Source organism: Lissotriton vulgaris, chromosome 12, assembly GCF_964263255.1.
Source record: "Lissotriton vulgaris chromosome 12, aLisVul1.2, whole genome shotgun sequence".
Lineage (NCBI taxonomy): Eukaryota > Metazoa > Chordata > Amphibia > Caudata > Salamandridae > Lissotriton > Lissotriton vulgaris.
In genome coordinates, this window is record NC_141700.1 from 734368033 (window position 1) to 734390126 (window position 22094).

The following is a 22094-nucleotide window of genomic DNA, read 5'->3' on the forward strand; positions in this document are numbered from 1 at the left end:
CTCTCGCTTCAATGAAGCAAAGCAGTTTGCAATGACAGGGCGAACTACAGTGTCCCAGGGGTGGGCAACCCGGAACACTGCAGGAGCCGGCCCTGGGGGGGGTGGCGGTCCCCAGGGCCATGACACGGCTCCAGGTGGGGGACCACACGGCCCGCCTCCCATATTTCACAAAGCCCCAGGGGGTGGTGGTCCCCGGGGGCTGGGAGTCCATCACGTACCCCCGAAAATGAATCTTTAGAGCCCCGGGGAGGTTGCGGCCCCCGGGGCGTCTGGGGGGGGGCTTGAGCCGCCCCAAACAGGGTATTTTAAAAAGAAATAAAGCCCTGGGGTTGGCGGTCCCCGGGCAGTGTGGGGGGGGATGGAGCTCCCCACACTTTTTTTGATCATGCCCCCGGGACTTGGCACCCCAGGTGGCTAATTACCAACGAACCTCCCGCGCTTCAGTTTTTTTTATTTCGCCAGAAATTCTCGGGTTGGCGAATCCCGACAATTTGTTTTTTTTTAATGCTTTTTTTGGCCCTGGGGGGTCCTTGTGGGACCCCCTGAGCAGGCCTAGGGAGTCAGGGTGTTCTACCGAGGCACAAGATGGCTGCCAACACTTCCTGGTTTGAATACAAACTTTAATATGGGAAAGCGAGGTGAAGCAACTCACTTGAGCCAAACGAGACACTACAACTACCATGATGCCGCAGGAGCGGCTACGCCCAAATGGGCGTGATTAGTGAATAAATGTGGTGCCTCCCAAAATGCCTAACCGAAGCTTCTCTTACTCATAGCCTCTGAAGAAGTGTTGCCAAATATGAAACGCGTCAGGCTGGAGAGTGATATGTGCTGTGAATGTTCGGTGGCTGCTCCAGTTGAAACTCCTCACTAAAGATTGATGGCAGAACAACTAACCTGTTGGAAGATATCTTCGATGCAGGCAACTTTGTGGTTGGATATATATATATATATATATATATATATATTGTGTCAAACAAAGTCCTGAGAGCCCCCCCCCCACCTAATTTAAAGAAGCCCCGGGGTGGAAGTCCACGGGGCGGCAGGTGGGCCATGAGCCCCCTGCCTATATTATGATAAGCCCCGGGGTGGCGGTCCCCAGGGCAGTGTGGGGGGGATTGAGTCCCGCACACTTTTTTTGATCATGCCCCCGGGACTTGGCCCCCCGGGGGGCTAATTACCAACAAACCTCCCGTGCTTCGTTTTTTAATTTAGCCCCAAATTCTCGGGTGGGCGAATCCCGACAATTTGTTTTCTATTAAATGCTTTTTTTGGCCCTGGGGTTCCTTTTGGGACCCCCTTTCGCAGGCCTCGGGAGTCAGGGTGTTCTACCGAGGCACAAGATGGCTGCCAACACTTCCTGGTTTCGAGTGTTGACAGCTTATTAGCATACAGCTCGTGTTCGGCAGGGTGCGCGGATCCTGCACGGCCATAGATATATTTGTGATTTTGATTTTCTCAGGAACTAATGAACGGATTTACACCATTTAACCAAAAGCAACAACTCTCACCCCAAGACTTTAAGGATAGGAGCGGACCGGAGCAGGCCATAAGTTTTGAAAATTTTGCGAAGATTCGTCAACCGGCGCCAAGTTATTCCGAATAGAATGTTGCGGATTTCCTATGGATAATAGGTCCTAACTATAACTACCTTTCGGCGACCGCCAGTAGGTAATATATATATATATATATATATATATATATATATATATATATATATATATATATATATATATATATATCACAGCGATCTATGAAATAAGAAACACAGTTCACGGTTCAACATGCAATATGGATTTCATCATCATAGTGCCACCCCCAAACCACTCTGCAGAGTTTTATCATCATCAGGGCTACTAGGATTGTGCAGCATGTTTTTTTAAAGCGGGAAAATATATATTCAAACCAGTACTAATGAACACAGTTGTATATTGCAGTATATTATACTAATTAGGCGCCATGAGACTTCCTGGAAGTGATTTGTGCGCCATATAAATTTCCATGACTTGACTTGACTTGAATTATGAGGCTTACCACTGACTGAAATGTGCAATACACATTGATTTAATTGTTGCAAATGATGGAAAATAAACGTCCTGACACAATTCCAATGAAATGAATGCCTCGAAAACCTACCAGCCTGTCCAGTAACAATAACCAGACATGTCATGTACATTCAGTTGGCAAACAACACTTGGAGGGTCTTTATGATTAAAAACCTTTAAAAACATTGAAATTTGGAAGGTATAGTCACAAATACAACCATGACATCCTCCTACGCCCAATTCATGCCCTGTACCCAGGACCTGTACCCATGGTATGTATGGACTTTATGGTGCCCAGCAAATATTTGGCACTAGATATGACCAGGGCCTGTGCAAAACATCCCGGGTGCACTGGGACATTGTGAGGAAGTCCGAAAGGCACTGCCTCGATGAAGCATTACATAAGAAAGATAAAACACATCAAATTCAGTATCCTTGTCAACCAATGTTACCAATGGTAGGGAATTTTCCTATGTAACTTTTTCATCTTAGACATACAAAAATAAATTGTACACATTTCCTCAGTGTTGAAAATAGTAAATATCCCTAAACACTGTGTCGCCTGATGCCTATATTCCCATGCATCTCCATGACCCCATCATGCTTCTTCAGGGCCTCCCAGACAGAAACAATGAGCCAAGCACTCTTAACACACAAAATAATGCCCCTGGTGTTGTGAGATGATACTGCATGACAGCCATTCTATGACACCCCAACTGGTCTTTAGTGATAATAACTGAACCCTGGATATTAGGGCAAACCTGCTTATGTGTTTCGCCCAAACTTGCAGGTGATTAATCCATTCTGCTCAAGACCTTACCGGCTGCACAAAACCAGTGGGGACACTAGACCCAGTCTCCCTCCCACACAGATCAGCATGGTTGCCAGGCGGTTCAAGCAAGAAGGGTTGAAGGAAAATGGTGACAGAATAAAAATAAAAGATTTTGCAGCGGGTTAAAAATTATTTCCGACAAGAGGCGGCTGAAGGCTGTCACCAGTAGCTACCTGCCGAGCAATAGGTTGCAGAGTTTTCAGAGTATGGCTTACGTTAGGATTCACTCCCTACGTAGGGCAAGCACACCTTGGATGCCAACATTTACTGAAGGCAGTACTGCAGTAATTTATATCTGCACCACTTACTCTAGCTGTGTCCCTCTATACTCAGTGCATTAGGAAGCCCCCCCCCCCCCTCACAGAAAAGGCAGATCTTCCAGCTCAAAGACACCCCTGCTAAAAAGTCTAGTGGGCCATCACACCTCTTCAAATGACTTTTTGTTGTTAATCGTAGACACTTGTTAGGTCTGTGTGAGATGTTGCTGGGCTACTCACGTACCTCCAGTGCAGATCATGCTGGGTTCAAACCAGCAGTTGGAGTCGGTACCAGGAGCAAAGCTGTAAGGGAAGTGGATGTCATCTGTGTAAGTGAGCATTCCCCTGGCAAGGTCGATGAAATGGGTGGGTCGGAGATAGCGATCCCGGCCATCGGTGTCCAGCAGTATATAGCTAGTCAGCGGGTCACCATCCTCGTCAGATGTCACATTGTAGTTGAAGCCCTCAACAAACATGTTGGGGGCATGTTCAGCAATGCTGGAGCCCATCACCCATTTGCCCTGCACCCGGGCACCCTCCACAGCCTTGGCTAGGAAGTAAATTGATGTATAGATGGTACCAAAGAGGGGAGAGACCTGGGGAAAACAACATTCAATTACCAAAAACAGTATTTGCTCTAGGACCATCTACAATATACAGGGAACCCAAACACAGTGGACACTGATTAATGTTCACATACAGTATATACACTTTTTCCTACGGCACACAATCTGGATAAGTGGGGAAGTTGGGATTAGAATGCAGGTCTACTGATTTCACATTTGACAACTCAGCCACTAAACCAAGTTTCTTCCACAAAAAACAAATTTTCACCAGTAGTCTACATCACTACTTAATACAATTTCACTCAATGGACAACATCTCATTTACTAGACAGAAACTCCTCGACTGGACCTTATTTGTAACACTAAACTACTTATCCAGTATGTAATACTGTAATATTTGCTATAATAAATCCCCATCTCCTCCATTTGCCCACATCATGTCTACTTAGCATAAATTTTCCACTACATTCCATCTACCCCATTGAATCATATTTCCCACTTGACTACAAAGTCGCTACATCACTCTTCCTCTCTTGGACCACACCACATCCACTAAAACAGATCTACTCCATCTGCAGACACCCTCTCCACTCAACCACACCTCCTCTACCAGACTGAACAAATTCTTGTTATAGCAGCCATCTTTCACTAGACTGCATTTCCCAATCTAACCCATGTCCCACCCACTAGAACATATTTCATCCAATATACCAAATCAACAATTTGGAAGTGACTCCACTGTGTCTGCAGTGAAAAACATGATTGGCACATCGCTGTGTGTTGTACCAATCATTTTCAGAACATATGGGCCTTTTGCAACCTTGATCCCTCAACATTAAATTCTCCGAAGCAACAATCCATGCAGTTCAGATCACTCCTCTAGTTCTTCAGATCTAAGTAGCAGTCAATAACAGGAACTCACCACACATGAACTCAGGAAAGTACTGAGACTGCGTTCCTGCCTAAACTACTTCAACAGTTTAAGCAGCATACCCAAAAAAAGATATTTGGAAACTACAGAGTATCCAGCCCAACTGGCCAGACATCACCAGACCATGTCAAATCACTCCATTACCTCTTCATGAAACTAAGATCCAAATCCAAGATCCTGGATGATATTGACAAAACATATCAGGACACACGGCTGATATACCTCCAGAAAAACCCTAATTTTAAAATACATTCTATTGGGGTGTCTTGGAACTAGAAACCCCAAATCAAATTAACATGCCAAGATTTATTTTAAAAGAGTACGAGGAAGTATAATATGGGAAGTGATGGGCCTGATCTGAGAGCAGCAGTCATCTAAACAATGTTCAAAAAAGAACTGAGTTCACAGACACTAAGAGCTAATCAAATAACTCTAAGTGAGCAAACCACAACTTCCTTCTAAGGTGGCACATATACAGAGTAATCACTCATGGTGAGCTCATTCTGCAAAATGACCACTGCTTTGCAAATCACCAAATGAATGAATATCCACCACTAGAAAACAGCCTCCTAAGACATCAAAATTCCAAACTCACAAACAGTAGGATTTATTTAATTTTGAAGTGGCTGGATACCCGGCAACCTTGGATGTCCTTCGGCTTTTCCCACGGCTGCTACCACAAACACTTCACACATATCTTCTGAATAGATTATAATAAAGATGGGGAAGTTATTTTTTCACGGGTGCTCTCCAAAAAAATAGCATCTGCAACTCTAGACTGGATCTTTAACCCCTTGCGTGCGGCCACGATTATGCGCCTTTGCGGCGCTTTTAAAGAGTGGGCGGGTTCATGACGGCCCCCAGCCGTCAACAGCACTCGCCCACCGTGCTGCATGATGGACGGGGGCCTTCATCAGCCTGCATGGGGTTAATGCTGACTTGCTGTCAACAAACATATGCTATGCGTAGGACACCCTAGCCTGCAAGAGCTATAATCTAGCGAGCTAGAGGGACAGTAGATATAGTCACAATCTCTACTGGTTCTCAACATTCCTGCAGCCAGGACACCACTCGCTGTGCCACTGCACCAAGCTATACCTTAATGATGAGCCCCAACCAGGGTGACACTGGTCTGGAATTGCCTGCGTTCCTGTTCATGGAGGACCAGCACTGTGGTATTCAGGGAGGTCTGTTCTTAACAAAGCAGTGTTGAAACTGATCTGCATATGGCTTGGTCTAAACTGAGTTGGCATGGTGTGCAAAATAACAATGTACTTGGATTTGTCCATGATATACTTTTGTGTATACTTCAGGATGCCATGAGACTGCAGACTAAGAAATGCAAAAACAAAACCATGATAGCGGGCTTTTTCCATCTATGCACCCAGGATCTGTAACAACATCCCTGTATCCATCCATACCATCCCAACACTGCTCCAATTTAGGAAACAGTTGAAGGCTCACCTCTTTAAGGAACACTACATCACAATGCATTCCACACCCATAGCCCAGCTTTATCCTATTACTCGTTGACGCTATGCTTCGCTTTGACCATGTACAGAGCGCCGCTGCTTTTTGGCTAGGTTTGGACTAGAGAAATACCATATATGCATACATGGTGCTCACTGGGCACTGGTGGCTTCAGGTATATACCTGTTTTGAAACAGAGCCTTGACAAATGTGTGTGGGTTTCCATGAGACACACATGGAACGGGCACTGGAAATAGGCCAATTTCCCACTGGCTACTGTGACTTTTGTCTCTGGTTTTATTCACTATGATGATGCTGACTTCCTTTCTCATTGTATACCACATGCACTTCCCATGGACTGAATCCAACTACAGACAATATATTTTTTATTGTCTGCATTGATTCATGGCTTCAGTTAGCTTCTCTCTCCTATTGGATACTATATCAATTTAGTTTTTTATTATTAAATGTTTAGAGACTTTAGCAATATTTAAAAATAAATTGTCATTTACATGCATTGCTTAGAAACATCTTTTAAATTAAGACACATTGCATTTTGATTGGAATGTTGAAGTAATTTCACTGGATACTACCTGGAGTAACTCTCGCCCAGTCGGCTACAAACACTTCTGATTCCTTCACCTTCTCTTACTGTGCCTCTATTCCAGTTGTCTGCACCCAGCACCATTTCTCTTAAGAGAATACTTACTACTGTCACTTTATTCTGCAAGCAACTAGCCCTCTTGTGGGTGGTTAAAGCTAGCACTTATTCCAATTAACTTAAGACAATAAGGGCCAGATGTACAACGCTTTTTAGCGCGCGCAAACGGGTCTTAAACCTGTTTGCGCACGCTAAAAAGCATGGGCCAATGTACAAGCAGGATTTTGAGAATCGCGAATAAATTGTGATTCACAACATACTGTTTTGCGACTCACTATTAGGAAGGGGCGTTCCCTTCCAAAAGGCGACTGCAAACCTATGTACCAATGTTTTGCAACCACAATTGCAGTTGCAAAACACTTGCAAATTACCACCTACTTCAGGTAGGTGGTAAAGCATTCGCAAACGGGAAGGAGTCCCCAGGGGACCAATCCCCTTGGCAAATGCATGCAATGCCTACCCTTAAAATATGAATTGAAAACGTTTCATTTATTCATGAGCCTCGCAATTTCGACCCCATTGGGAATCGCAAACAGTGTTAAACACACTGTTGTACATGCCAATTAGTGCCTCGCAAATTGCAAGTCGCAAATGCGATGCAATTTGCAATGCGCTATTTGGCAGGTCGTACATCTGGCCTATATCTCTGTTTCGATTGGCGAGTGCCACAAATCCCTCTTTTGACACTTCCCAAAGAAACTCCTACTTTGATCTTAGGATGTATGCTTTACATCCCATTGGTCACAATCGCTGATACGATTACTCACATAGATTACCCCAGTCTTCTCTATTGGCTAAAACCTCCTAAGCTCCTTCAACTCAATTGGGCCACTTAGGCATCTTCACCCCAATCTGTGTCTTTTTCTTATTTTTATGAGCCCTTCTTCGGCCCCTTTCTCATTTCAGCAGCTTCTTCTGCATCACCACCGGCTACAACACTTTCTGCATGTTTTCTTTTGGTTAGAACCACATTCTCCTTGTTAGAGTTTTTTTCCTATTTATATTCATATTAGACTCATTCCTCATTTGACAAAGATGTTTACCTTTTTTCTGATAGGCTACAGCCGTCCCTCTGTAAGTACAGTTTGACTGCAACCCAGGGTCCCTCATACTTTAATTTGAATGAACCATGTCTACTTTTCTCTTTGCTACAGCCAATCATGTCCCTTTACCCATGGGTTACTGCTACCCAGGAGTCTCTTGTCATCAGTGTTACCCAGATAATGCTGGGATTTTTACTACCACTCAAATTCGCATCACCCCACCACCTCCCTGATTACCTCTTCCGCATTCAATCCAGATGGGATCTCGCCGTTACTCTGCGCCTCCTGGAAGGCGTCTTCGAAGTTCCTATCCTTTGAGTCGATGGTGATGGTAAGTACGGCGTCGTAGGCGCGCCGTAGATGAGTGTTGTTTCCAAGGAGGTAATAGGGTACCCGGTGATAAGGGAGGCTGTAGTGCAATGTGTCATAGGGGAGGAACACATAGGAGCCGTCCGTCATCCTTAAGTTGTCTGCCTTCTCCAGTAAGATTCTCTGCTCTTCACCACCAATCAGCACGGAATGCATGCAGAGGATAATAACTGCTTGGGGAAAACAGAGAAGAGTTAGAGTCATAAATCTCTACATTCTATGATATGTCTACAGTCATGACAACGCTTCGCGCAAGAGAGTACTCTCATAGCAAGCATGGATGATGATAACTCAGGGACTACTGCACAGCCAGCAGAAGCAAATTGATATGCATCAGAGAGGATAATGACTACTAAAATTCCCTCAACGGTGCATATCCTAAGACAACAACCCTAGTCTGCACATGAAAGCTAGACACAAATCAGCCAACAAGACAGTGACTCCAACATGTACAGGTGGAGGGGCAAAAGAATAAGTGGCAACTAATACTCTAGGGAGGATAGGTGAGAAAGGCCTCAATGCAAGTTTTGTGGAAGAAACAACAACAACATTTCTGTTGTTTCCAGGACATTAGTGTGCAAAGCAAAGTATTTGCAGGAAAAAGTCATGCAAAAACAGTTTTGTTGAAATTTGATCCACACAGGAAGCATGGCCCTTCCCAAGAATTCACCACAAAATTAAAATGTCAGGCATACCTATGATTTAAATGCAATATGTGCTGGATTGTGCTTTATTCTGAAGACCACTTAGACCCAGTGCAAGGGAATTGAGATGATAAGCTTGAAAAGAGAGGCTCATATTAGTACACATATATATTAAAGGCTTATGACCTGCAACTCTCTGGAATACGTGCAAATATGTAAAAAATAAGAGCTTAGATAAAAGAGAAAAACAATAAAAATCTTTAGTGAACTGCTAGGGGGTTTTTAGAGTTCAGATATCAGGGGCGCACTGCCTCAAATCTTACGTTACTGTGTATAGTTAGAAATTGGTAGCTGTGTAGTGCGTTAAGAGCAGGCGGAAAAACACCCTTAACCGTCTAACAAGTCAGAGACTATACAATAATCATACAGCTGTGCTCTCGCAACTACAATAAAGTGTTACACAATTGAGTACAATGAGCAAGTATCAATAATGAAATAGAAGCAGATTCTTTGGTGTGTTTCTTGTCCCAGCAGGGTGAAGATTTATTGTATCCAGACTTGAGGAATATCACAATATGCCGACACGTGTTTCGTTGTGTGCCGTTGAGTCAACACGACTCTTCAGGGCTTTAGACTCAACTCCTGGGTGTGGGTTGAGAATAGTCTGGAAATATGGTGATGTTTCACGTGGGTGAATTCGAGAGAGACACTAGGATTATTTACATTCAAAAATGTTGATTGGTAGTGGTGGAGTATCCAGTGGGGTTATAAGCAAGAACGCGTTATATCCGCTCTGTTAAACTCTTTTGGGCGTGTTAGAGACTTCAGGGTTAAAGCGCTGAATAGCGGTGTGTTTCAGGTATTGACCGGGAGGGGATCCCTCAATTAGGAAACATCAGAAAACGGGTTCGTTTTCTCGATTGGCGGTATGCCGTAGTTTGGAATCCCTCCTCCGTTGGTTCCCGGTGGCCGCTCTCGACAGACGGCCACCGGGAACCAACGGAGGAGGGATTCCAAACTACGGCATACCGCCAATCGAGAAAACGAACCCGTTTTCTGATGTTTCCTAATTGAGGGATCCCCTCCCGGTCAATACCTGAAACACACCGCTATTCAGCGCTTTAACCCTGAAGTCTCTAACACGCCCAAAAGAGTTTAACAGAGCGGATATACCGCGTTCTTGCTTATAACCCCACTGGATACTCCACCACTACCAATCAACATTTTTGAATGTAAATAATCCTAGTGTCTCTCTCTAATTCACCCACGTGAAACATCACCATATTTCCAGACTATTCTCAACCCACACCCAGGAGTTGAGTCTAAAGCCCTGAAGAGTCGTGTTGACTCAACGGCACACGACGAAACACGTGTCGGCATATTGTGATATTCCTCAAGTCTGGATACAATAAATCTTCACCCTGCTGGGACAAGAAACACACCAAAGAATCTGCTTCTATTTCATTATTGATACTTGCTCATTGTACTCAATTGTGTAACACTTTATTGTAGTTGCGAGAGCACAGCTGTATGAATAAAAATCTTTATCTCAGGAGGAGAATCCTTGGGCTGCCTCAATGGGATAGTAGTATCTTGTTCTATCAACTTAGTTGAGTGCAATTCTTGAACTGCTGATCTTCACAATGCAAACTACCTACAAGATATTTCCTGATGGCCACATATTTTGCCGATACTTTTAATCCATAGTCTTCTGCCAGAAATGCTGCCATATAATTTCTCATTACTATTTGACCTCCTCCCTCTTCCATATGAATTTATTTCCATTTTTCTTAACCACATGACTGCTAAGCTGATTCGTCTCCTGTGCTGGAAATTGTTATATCCCATGATTCATGACGAGCTCAGCTCGTCATGAGCACACGACCAGTGTACTGCATGACGAGCTGAGCTCGTCATGAGCAGCAAAGGGGTTAATCTCTGTTTTCTGACAGATTCCCAACTTTGGACTCAATGCCTTTCTGAACTGCTGAGAACTTGTCTAGCTGATTCATGCCCACGTATCTGACCTGAAGCAAATTCTGAATCAAACATTTTTTCCCGATGATGAGCTCATACACAGATAAAGGTTCAAAACTTCAAATGCTTTGAAAAACTGCCTTTCGTATAAACTCCAATAGTAAGAGCATACTGACCATTTGCTTGACTGCTCTTTTTCTGTTATACATTCACCAGATATCTAAACTGTTAATTGACAGATCCTCCACAGATTTGTGAATCCAGGATGGATTTGCAAATCCAATTAAACTATAAAGGTAAAGCATTGGACAAGGGGGCTTTTTCTCCCGTCATACATTTCAGATTTGCAAACTCAGCTACAGAATCCTTTCTGCACTCTGACTAGATAGCCGTCAAAGAAAACGTTCTGTGGCAGCGGCATTACCCACCATGTTGCATCGATCACCCAGTTGGGAAAAAGAAAAAGGCCGTAAGGGAGCAGAGTGAATCTACCTTAACCTCAGTCCCATGTGGGGGAGTCCAAGAGGATCTCAAACTATAAAATACATATAATATTAAAAACATGTATTATTTATTGCAGGATTAACTAATCGAGAATAGGATTCATAAATGCTGTATTCACGAACCTTGTAAAAAAAATTGTATTCAGTGCACTAATTCTGGTCTTGGTCAACGGCTACATATGGAAGTTGGGAGAGGGGACTGGCCACAGTCCAATACTTGCTTCCACCCTCTGTGGTGAGAATTGGCCCTGCGGAGAAACCCATGAGGCGCACAGCAAAAGGCCTTATGTAGCAGGGGCAGGTCACATGCTGCGAACTGGAAACAGGACCTGACCACCTGCTGCCTACCACTGGTTTGCATTGTTGTAGTCCATGAGTAGACAGGGTTGGCCTGTGGAGGGTTGTGTGCTGACACGTGTTGATGCTCACTCTACCTATGCACAGCTAAAGGCCATGTAAAGGGATGGTTGACCACCTGCCGAGGGTTGAGTGCAAGGACTGGCCAACGACCAGGGGCAAACTATCAATGTCCATAGCTGAAGGCCATGAGCAGAGGGTACTGACAGCCAGTCCTCTCTACAGTCATTGTCCTCTGCAAATGACCTTCGTTGTGCACTTGGTCGACTGGGTGTAGGGGACTGTTATTTGTGGTATAAAAGCCCAAAAAAAACAAATAAATCACTTGAAAAAAACAAGGTTAACATAAAGTCATAGTTAGCTTTGGTTCCAACACATTAACTTACATTTATTAAAACCTGACACTTAAAAATCTTGAATTTCACAAATTACAGTTAGGACCACAATTCATGCCTGTACTCCAAATGTAAGGCTATTGACTGCACCATGTTTTGACCAAAAGAATAACAGTACACAAGCAAAATGTAATTAAAAAACACATACTCAAATCAACAAATTATACTACATTTATAGTCGCCTCTGTCAAAGTCGTCTGGGTAATATCATATGTACCCTCATCGGTAAGATGATTTACAGCATTTGCAACTGCATCTATTTCATTAAGGGTGAGGTTACAAACACTGCATTTGCCATCTCTGTCCCAGAGGGCCTTCTGACAGTAAGTGTCTGAAATTGTATGATAGATTTGATGGCTACCTGGTGCAAATACAGCACATATCATGACATGCGGCCAGATTCGAAATGAAACTATAGGGATTATCACATCCCAAGCAAAACAACTTTATCTCAAATTTGACGATAATGTCAAAAAGCAGAGGGCCTGGTAAATGAAATCTGAAATGAAGAAGAGAGAATTACCCTATTTCCAAGAAAGGAGGCTGTATAATAGTTAATTTGATGGAAATGTTATAGATACTGGAAATCTGCATGTATTAACAAGTATAACAATGAGGCCACCCTGCAGTTTGTAAAAGAAATATATAACTGCCTTTCTTTCACCTAAGATTGCAAGGTAACTAGACATCCACCTCATTGAAGTAGAGATCATTACATTTATAGATGGTTCTGAAGAGGGAAGACACCAAATCCTGATGGGGTAACAAAAGAATTTTTGTGAGTTCCACAGGAACCTAACTATCCAGGTTCTGGCAGATGTCTCAGCCAGTGGTCCTTTTCCTTGGAGTTGTGTAACTTCATAGACAAGAGTGTTCTTAAAAGAAAAGAAGAATAAACTATGCCCTTCTGAGCAGCCATAATACAATCTATGCAAAGTTAATAGCTTTTTGGTTGTTGTGTTTACTGCTTCGATGGTTAAGGGTCATAATGTAGTTGTACATGCAGTATCCTTCAACCTAACTCAATTTATTGCCATGAAGCCTATAAAAATATTTAAGCATTAGCAGTATTTGGCCTAGCTAAGAGTGTGGAAAGCTTATTTTGGGAGGACGTCTAGTATGAATGAATGAATGAAAAATGTATTGTTCAGTTACTAAAAACTTACTATTAAAACAGCATCATACAATTCTTCTTACATTTCATACATTATTAAGACCACATAGTTAAAAGAAACTTTTCATCAATGTATAAAACAAAGTATAAATGAAACCTTCCTCATTGTCCACAGTTAAGCAATTTCTTCTCCACTATTTCTATAAACTTCAAAAGTCTACCCGTAAATTGCAAGCTTTGTCCTTGTAAACTGGCAATGACTGCTTGTCGGCATGTTCGTATAATTTGACTATTAAAGTCCAACCTTAGCAGCCTCCTACATTCCTCTATTAGTGCAGGGCAGCTACAATTGTCTCGATGTCTAGTAAACAGTACAGAAAAGAGATTTGGTGGAAATATTACCAATAGTATTAAAAACCTATCACTTTTTTCAGAACCTTAACATGTGTTTAGTGGTAAGTAATGAGCTCTATTTATGAGTATCACAGGACTCATCAGGACGCATCCATATTGACCGACGAGGTTTTTGTTATCAGTAAACCTTATAACGAATTAATTAGCCATCTTTATGAATATGGGGCTAGTCGGATGGGTAGAGAGCATTGGATTTCTCTATTTGCCAATGAATGCCTGATTTCCTCAAGTGATGTCAACCACTCTTCGCAATATGTAGCAGAAAATATCTCTTTGACTTTGAGGGCCAACTCAATGTATTCTTCTCTTCAATAAATGTTCTTCAGTGTCATATGAAATTAAGCTGAGTGTGCTCAAGCACATTTTATCTTAGCAATCAAATGTTGCAAAACATCTCACAGGCAGCATATTTAATCTATTATGCAGTGCTTTAAAAAATATATCAGTAAAACTGAGCAATAGGGCAGAGTAAAGCTCTTTCACAGCAAAACTAAATTCAATAAAAATGATTATCCTTCCTTTATCACCATGTATGTACATATTGTTGAAAATCTCAAACAATTTTATGAATGAATTGAAATGATGTATATATAGCTTCCCATGGGGTAGAAAAGCTCGCTGGATGGCTAAAACAACTTTTTCTGGAAGCAAAACATAATATCATGACATCAAAATACCTAGGGCCACATAATGTTTTATAGAATGTATATAAGAACTATCCGCCCGATTCATCAAAGAAAATTGCGCTCGCAAAGGGCCAGATTCTGAGAATCTGGCCCTTTGCGAGTGCAATTTTTGCATTTGGGATTCAGCATCCCAAATGCAAAAATCGCTAATTGCGATCTCGCAATTTTGCGAGGAATTACATTTAAGGAATCTCTATTTGAGATTCCTTAAATGCAATTCATCATCCAATTTTATTTTGCGAATTCGCAATTTCTGGCCGCAATTTACAGCGAGGTCAGACCTCGTGGTAAATTGCGAAAACTCAGAAAAATGCATTTAAATGCATTTTTCTGAGTTGCATGTTACACACACACATGTCCTTTGGACATGTGTGTGTGCAACACCTGTGTAAAATTTCATTTGAGGGGTGCTACAGGGTGTCCTTTGGACACCCCTGGCACACTTCAAATCGCTATCTTATTTGCGATTAGCAAATTGCTAATCGCAAATAAGGAATACTCCCCATTCATTCCTATGGGCCTTTTGGCCCATAGGAATGAATGGCGAGTTATTCCTTATTTGCGATTAGCAATTTGCTAATCGCAAATAAGGAATATGTAGGAATCGCATTTCTTTATGCAATTTCTACATGAATCCCGTTTTGCGAGTCCTTAATAGCGATTCGCTATGAATCGCTATTAGGGGCTCGCAAAACGGGAGAATGATGAATCAGGCTGCAAGAATCTAACTTATATAGCACACAATAATACAATTTGGCATAAAGTAAATAGATTTTGTTTGCTGGAGATATTCTCACTAGCCCTCGCCGTATTCGATAAAACAGTTGAATATGGGTCAGCAATTCTATTTTGTTATTTGACAAGACACATCTGGATTCCTAGTCAATGCATGTTTAGATACCTTCAATTATGTTCTATAAAAATATCATATTTTTATCATTCATCAGATACAGAGATGTAATACTATTGCTTAACAGAAAGAAAGTTGGGATGAGCAGAATTGGAGCACTTTATCCCTATAGCTCAATCTCAAACTATGAAAAAAGGTGAATTGAAAATCAGACTGGTAAAAGAATGAATCTTTTGGATAAATATAGAGACTCTATAGGGCAATTAAGTGACAGATTTTTGACAACACCATATTGTACTTTATAACATTCTACACAGAGTATTTTGTATCCAGAAGAACAGAAGAGCTGCTTACAATGTTTCTCAGGTAGTCAGAACTATGACTGAGATCTATCCTGGAGTGGTGCTGAAAAAGTATACATTTTAACACAACCTTACCTTTAGTTTTAAAAGTTAGAACTTTTGTCTGTCCTAATTAATATCCAAATCTTTCTTACATACATGATAAACAATCCGTGGCCATATATAATAACAGTACAGACTGATAAAGAACATAGTGATACCATTGTCATCCAACAGAAATTAACTATGTGCTATATTTCTGAATGTTCTAATAGACAAAATCAACATGAGACAACATGTACAGAAGACAAAAAAATAAAAGTAAAAAATATAATGGGTTTTTACTAACAAGACACACATTAGTGATACAGTTCATCAAATCATCCCAAATATTTCTGTATATATTTTTTAGATTGTTTTCTTTAAACATAAATTGGAGAGTACAGAGAGTCACCCAAACACTAACTGAAGCAGCAACAAAAATCAATTTTCTACAAATTAAGTTCTTGGCCATCATAAAACCTCTGCTTGCTCAATGCTCATACATTCTTAGTTTGTGAGAGCAAAAAATCCAAAGGAAGAATATGAAACAGCCTCGCTGTTGGGGATTTGGAAAGTGCTTTACCTACCACTAGCAGTACAAAAGGGGGTGGTGATGGACGGAGCATCTGAATCAATCAAACACTCACACTCAGTCAAAAGATCTGGGTTTAATCCATCACCGTCCTTTAGCCCACTCTGCCACCCCAGTTCAGACATGGCTATATGCAAATCAGTCTGACCCTGTGCCTCATGGGAACAGTCCAGCCCGAACTGCCAAGCCATGTCTTCCCTGGACCAGAAAAAAGCGTCCGAGGACCGGTTTCTGGCATTCCAGCCGTCTTCAGCCCGGCTTGCTTGAATCCAGTGGCAAGGTGAGCAAGGGACTCACGTCTGAGCATACCCTGCCACACTTATGGCGGCCAAAAGCGGTACAAAAGGGGGTGGTGATGGACCTACCTACCTACCTACCATTAGAGCATATGTGCCCAAAATGGCGCTACTCTCCCACATCCCCAAATATGATTCAAAGATACTGCAACAAATTTGCAGAACCAAGAGATAAGAGAGAAAAGCAAATGAATAATTTTCATCCTAACCAATACACCCTCAAGATACTTCACTGATAAATAATAAGCACCTGTGTGTCAATTCGAAATCAGAAAAGGAAAGAAATAAGACTCGTCCATTTATTTCTCATATTTTCAATGCATGTGTTATTTAAAATCCGATAGAAGCCTTGCAAAAGACTAGCCTAGAGGTTAGTAGGTTATTTAAGTAGTATCTTGTATCTGGCATGACAGGAGGATGTTGTATGAACTAGTACATATTTGAAGAAAGTATATTTCTCAACCTACTATATCTTAGAATCCTTTCATTGGCAGCTTACATTTTCATTTTTCATTATGTTATTGTTGCAGCGAAATAGTTTGAGTAGGAGCATGAGGAATTATTAGCCTCTTCTATCCACTAATCCTAACATTGAAATCATTGGATTAACTGTGAACATTTTAAGTCCAAGCCTTTTGGTCACTCGTGTATAATATGTATTTGTAGATAACGCCACCTAAGAATGTGAAAGGAAGATTAAGGAGAATTCACTTCATTTAAATAGAAAAGATCACCTGGAGACTAATCTGACAATTAATATGAATATGCTAAACATTAATTAAATTTTAAGTGAATATGTGCTTGGATGTGCAGTGTTAATGGTAACTTAGATTTATGGCACATGGCAGCTGTTTCTTATGGCTGAGATACCCGCCACCCCCTCTCAACACAATCCCCAAGGATGGGAAACCGGAAACAGTTCTGAAGTCTTTGGAAGACGGGAGGGAGTAACCCCCCCGGCCGTATTTATTAAAATATGAAACAAAATTAAAACATTAAATAAACAGTTTCATATTATGTACAATTTCATTACCACATTGCGATGTTTGGCTAACCTTAACAGATTCTCTAATACAAAGGTTCTCCTAGCCGAACTAACATCCTGCAAAACATTTACTTGAAATTTTGAAATTGTACATCCTAACGTTTAAGGGCCAACGGCAAGGTCGTAACCGGTGTCAAGATCCCTAACCCAGAAATATCGCCCTCACTTGTGAGGGGCGGCCCAGAGGCGTACCTCAAGTGCAATTACCAATTTCCCTTGACTTGACGGGGGCCCCAATAAAACTCGACGCCACTTAGAGGTCGTACGAGGACTCGTGTGAGGTATCTAGAAGGTAGCGTAGACCCCCCCCCAAACCCCACACAACTTACCATATCTGCCGTCGCAGACGTCCTGGCCCCGGGAAATTCCCCAGGAGGGGGCTGTAACCCCTCCTACCCAGGAAGGGGCCTTGACCGCCTTTCCTCTTCTTTCGGCGACCCATCCTTAGAAGGGACCGCCTCCCCGTTGAGGGGCCAATGGCCACCTCCCCCGAGCGCTCCCATCCGTGCTGGGTGACGCCCACTCATAGGGATCTTCCAATTAGTGCTCACCGATCATGACCTTACCGCCCGACCAAAATAAATACGACAATGCTAACTAAATGACTAAACTAAAATTACAGTAGCAACTATACTTTTATTAAAAGCATGCTTACCAATGAACACTAAAGCAGAATTTCTTTATTTGCAAAACGTAACACAAATCGACATTCTTTATTACATACTCAAAATCATCACGATAATACCACAACCTGTAAACGAAAATCAGAGTTATCCATCAACTTTATTCAAAACCACTTGCTGTCATCAGGGGCTGGTGGGTGGGTCAAAATTGGCTCTTCGTTCCGTCTCGAGCTCACGTGCAGCGAGGAGGTGCAGCTTCAGAGCACAGGAACAAGAGGATGCCTTCGGATCTTGCTTCTCCTTTTATCCGTCTTCAGGGCGGGCGTAAACCCGCCCCTGCCTGCCCCTAGGGCGTGGCCAGCCGCGTCCGTGTCTAGGCCAACCCACTCTAGGGCGGGAAAAGGCGCGCCCCGGCTACGCCGCTTCGGGCATACCAGCCGAGACTCGCCTCCCGCCCAAGATGGCTTCCCGGGGGGATCGTGGTACTCTGCCATACGTTCGGGGGGACCGAGTGGTCGCCCCTTTCCATATGGCTGAGATACCCGCCACCCCCTCTCAACACAATCCCCAAGGATGGGAAACCGGAAACAGTTCTGAAGTCTTTGGAAGACGGGAGGGAGTAACCCCCCCGGCCGTATTTATTAAAATATGAAACAAAATTAAAACATTAAATAAACAGTTTCATATTATGTACAATTTCATTACCACATTGCGATGTTTGGCTAACCTTAACAGATTCTCTAATACAAAGGTTCTCCTAGCCGAACTAACATCCTGCAAAACATTTACTTGAAATTTTGAAATTGTACATCCTAACGTTTAAGGGCCAACGGCAAGGTCGTAACCGGTGTCAAGATCCCTAACCCAGAAATATCGCCCTCACTTGTGAGGGGCGGCCCAGAGGCGTACCTCAAGTGCAATTACCAATTTCCCTTGACTTGACGGGGGCCCCAATAAAACTCGACGCCACTTAGAGGTCGTACGAGGACTCGTGTGAGGTATCTAGAAGGTAGCGTAGACCCCCCCCCCAAACCCCACACAACTTACCATATCTGCCGTCGCAGACGTCCTGGCCCCGGGAAATTCCCCAGGAGGGGGCTGTAACCCCTCCTACCCAGGAAGGGGCCTTGACCGCCTTTCCTCTTCTTTCGGCGACCCATCCTTAGAAGGGACCGCCTCCCCGTTGAGGGGCCAATGGCCACCTCCCCCGAGCGCTCCCATCCGTGCTGGGTGACGCCCACTCATAGGGATCTTCCAATTAGTGCTCACCGATCATGACCTTACCGCCCGACCAAAATAAATACGACAATGCTAACTAAATGACTAAACTAAAATTACAGTAGCAACTATACTTTTATTAAAAGCATGCTTACCAATGAACACTAAAGCAGAATTTCTTTATTTGCAAAACGTAACACAAATCGACATTCTTTATTACATACTCAAAATCATCACGATAATACCACAACCTGTAAACGAAAATCAGAGTTATCCATCAACTTTATTCAAAACCACTTGCTGTCATCAGGGGCTGGTGGGTGGGTCAAAATTGGCTCTTCGTTCCGTCTCGAGCTCACGTGCAGCGAGGAGGTGCAGCTTCAGAGCACAGGAACAAGAGGATGCCTTCGGATCTTGCTTCTCCTTTTATCCGTCTTCAGGGCGGGCGTAAACCCGCCCCTGCCTGCCCCTAGGGCGTGGCCAGCCGCGTCCGTGTCTAGGCCAACCCACTCTAGGGCGGGAAAAGGCGCGCCCCGGCTACGCCGCTTCGGGCATACCAGCCGAGACTCGCCTCCCGCCCAAGATGGCTTCCCGGGGGGATCGTGGTACTCTGCCATACGTTCGGGGGGACCGAGTGGTCGCCCCTTTCCATATGGCTGAGATACCCGCCACCCCCTCTCAACACAATCCCCAAGGATGGGAAACCGGAAACAGTTCTGAAGTCTTTGGAAGACGGGAGGGAGTAACCCCCCCGGCCGTATTTATTAAAATATGAAACAAAATTAAAACATTAAATAAACAGTTTCATATTATGTACAATTTCATTACCACATTGCGATGTTTGGCTAACCTTAACAGATTCTCTAATACAAAGGTTCTCCTAGCCGAACTAACATCCTGCAAAACATTTACTTGAAATTTTGAAATTGTACATCCTAACGTTTAAGGGCCAACGGCAAGGTCGTAACCGGTGTCAAGATCCCTAACCCAGAAATATCGCCCTCACTTGTGAGGGGCGGCCCAGAGGCGTACCTCAAGTGCAATTACCAATTTCCCTTGACTTGACGGGGGCCCCAATAAAACTCGACGCCACTTAGAGGTCGTACGAGGACTCGTGTGAGGTATCTAGAAGGTAGCGTAGACCCCCCCCCCAAACCCCACACAACTTACCATATCTGCCGTCGCAGACGTCCTGGCCCCGGGAAATTCCCCAGGAGGGGGCTGTAACCCCTCCTACCCAGGAAGGGGCCTTGACCGCCTTTCCTCTTCTTTCGGCGACCCATCCTTAGAAGGGACCGCCTCCCCGTTGAGGGGCCAATGGCCACCTCCCCCGAGCGCTCCCATCCGTGCTGGGTGACGCCCACTCATAGGGATCTTCCAATTAGTGCTCACCGATCATGACCTTTCCGTCTCGAGCTCACGTGCAGCGAGGAGGTGCAGCTTCAGAGCACAGGAACAAGAGGATGCCTTCGGATCTTGCTTCTCCTTTTATCCGTCTTCAGGGCGGGCGTAAACCCGCCCCTGCCTGCCCCTAGGGCGTGGCCAGCCGCGTCCGTGTCTAGGCCAACCCACTCTAGGGCGGGAAAAGGCGCGCCCCGGCTACGCCGCTTCGGGCATACCAGCCGAGACTCGCCTCCCGCCCAAGATGGCTTCCCGGGGGGATCGTGGTACTCTGCCATACGTTCGGGGGGACCGAGTGGTCGCCCCTTTCCAAAAGTAGGTTACTACCAAGTGTTTAAATGTCTTTCATAGGCAAATTTCTCTATTTTACATACAACATTTTTAACACATCATAAACCTATAAAACCTTAAATTTTAAATTTTAAACACAAAACTTTGAAAGCTTTAACTTTAGCTTTATACTTAATTTCAAAATTCAAATGAACATTTTCCAATCGGTGTAATGCATTTTTATACTATAATACTGCAAACATCAATGATAAAAACGTTTTTCCAAATTCCAATGAATGCCCAATGCATTTCAGGCCGAATGGGCCCTTCTTCAGGGGCCTAGAATACTGCGAACAGTACAAGATGTTGTTATTCTTCTGTGTAGACCTCCACTGTTTAGATCATGAACTTTGGTAGAGATATGAGAGCCCATTTACAAGCACCTTGCGCCACTTTTACGCCACTTTTAACATGGGAAAAGTGAAGCAAAAGTAGCGCAAGTGGCTTGTAAATCTGCTCCATGGTACGTGCAAACAGTTGAGAGGCCGAAAGAGAGTTTTTGGCAGACGGGTTACAAGCGGCTGTGCAAACACTAAAAAGTGTTAGAGCTAACAGGGGCTCTGGCACTGCAATACTTAAGGTCTGACTGTCTCTAAATAGGCGGGCGGCCCAGGCAAAGCCCTCTGACACATTTGCAACAGAGTACCCTTCCCACCAAACTCTAAATCGTGGTCTTTAACAATTATAAATTGGGTGTATTATGCAACCTAACCAGCTAAGTGGGGTGCTGCCTAGTAGTTCTTCTTCATTGAATAACGTAGAAAGATGTGTCCCCCAAAATTGTGTATCATCTTTGAAGATGGCTTGGAGGAAGCTGTTTGTTCTCAGTGCCCCATCACTTCTGAAATGGAATGAAATGAGGGTTTTTATAGAGCGTGTGTATGCCGTGGCGTCTTAGCGCTTAACTATCAAAAATACAGAGTAAGGAGAAATGCAGCTGGTTATGTACAGCTAAAACAGCCAGGTTTTGAGGTCCCTCAAAACCTGATTCACTTCTGCCTCTCTTTATTGCATTGATGGTGTCTTCGATTAAGAATTCACTGTTTTTTTGCTCCCGCTATGTTCCATGGGAGGATATGTAGATCACCTCTC

At 43.4% G+C, this 22094-nt stretch overlaps 1 protein-coding gene across 1 annotated transcript in view; it reads right to left on the reverse strand.

The window, feature by feature from the left end:
• LOC147678438 (retinal guanylyl cyclase 2-like) overlaps positions 1 to 22094 on the reverse strand; it is a 276991-nt gene that overhangs the window by 193228 nt on the left and 61669 nt on the right. The window contains exons 3-4 of the mRNA XM_086946580.1: positions 8043 to 8347; positions 3379 to 3730 (exon numbers count right to left, since the gene is read on the reverse strand). Of these exons, the coding sequence (XP_086802706.1) occupies positions 3379 to 3730; positions 8043 to 8347 (657 nt within the window). The remainder of the gene's footprint in view (positions 1 to 3378; positions 3731 to 8042; positions 8348 to 22094) is intronic.